The 1,185-nt window shown below is 45.4% G+C and overlaps 1 protein-coding gene across 1 annotated transcript in view; it reads left to right on the top strand.

Annotated features, from left to right (window-relative positions):
• The window catches only part of COG7 (component of oligomeric golgi complex 7), an 87,884-nt gene that overhangs the window by 49,793 nt on the left and 36,906 nt on the right, over positions 1 to 1,185 (top strand). Inside the window, exon 7 of the mRNA XM_011987962.1 lies at positions 289 to 416. Within this exon, the coding sequence (XP_011843352.1) occupies positions 289 to 416 (128 nt within the window). The remainder of the gene's footprint in view (positions 1 to 288; positions 417 to 1,185) is intronic.

Here is a 1,185-nt window from a genome sequence, read left to right as displayed (position 1 = left end):
TTATCTTTTGAAGGGATTCTTATCCGTGATGGGCCATGGGATTCAGGGGGCTGGTGTCTTTAATAGTGCTTTAGGCAGACCATGTGCAAAGCCCAAATTTATCCAGATATTTGCTGAACTGATTGTAGGAGAAGCTTCCATGAGTGATAAAAGCTGCTTAACAAAATGTATTCCCCTGTGGAGATCAAGTGGGGAAAGTTCTAGTAGAGCGCCTCTTGATTGTTGCTTTCCCATAGTTAATTTCAGTTTCTTTGTTCATGATCGTTTTACATTTCTGATTTTCTAAAGATGAGCACAATCTGGTAAAAGTCACGGAGCTGGTGGATGCCGTGTATGATCCATACAAACCCTACCAGCTGAAGTATGGCGACATGGAAGAGAGCAACCTCCTCATCCAGATGAGCGCCGTGCCTTTGGTAAAGTCGCAGTGCATCCTGGGGCCACTGAGGAAGCATTCTGTTAGCCAGGGTCTTGGCCACGTCTGGGAGAGGGCTGGGGGTTGGGATGGGGGTGCTGAAATACGGGATTTAAGCACTCGTGGGCTCTTGTAATCCCAATGTAAAACGAGTCCATATATTTGCTACCAATTTTCTGTTGATTGATGGATTGAAACAGGGTCTCCATCTGTCGCTCAGGCTGGAATGTAGTAGTGCAATAACAGCTCATTGCAGCCTCGACCTCCTGGGCTCAAGTAATCCTCCTGCCTCAGCCTCCTGAGTAGCTGAGACTCCAGGCATGTACCATCATGCCTGGCTCATTTTTGTATATGTTTTATAGAGACAGGTTTTGCCATGTTGCCCAGGCTGGTCTCAAACTCCTGGGCTCAAGCAATCCACCCATCTGGGGCTTCCAAACTACTGGAATTACAGGTGTGTGACAACCTACCGGGCCCTAGTTTTCTATTTAAAAGCCCCAGTGAAGGTTTAAACAAAATGAGAGGCTTAAATCTTTTGGGGATAAGTTGATTATCTCCCTGGTTTAGTAATTTCTTATTAAGGCTGTCTTTTGTTTAAGGAAGACATGCAAATGGGCACAGGAGCTTAGCACTCATGGGCAATGTTGCAGGGGCAGGTTCACTATGTGGGCATGAAGGGTGGAACTGAGGCCATTTCCATTTCAAATATAATTCTATTTTCAAGTCATAAGGTTGTCTAGCGTGAGGTGCATTGACATTTCAGAATTGAT

This window comes from Mandrillus leucophaeus, unplaced genomic scaffold, assembly GCF_000951045.1.
Source record: "Mandrillus leucophaeus isolate KB7577 unplaced genomic scaffold, Mleu.le_1.0 Scaffold32, whole genome shotgun sequence".
Lineage (NCBI taxonomy): Eukaryota > Metazoa > Chordata > Mammalia > Primates > Cercopithecidae > Mandrillus > Mandrillus leucophaeus.
Note: the sequence above shows the minus strand (reverse complement) of the source record. Positions and strands in the feature narration are given on the sequence as shown.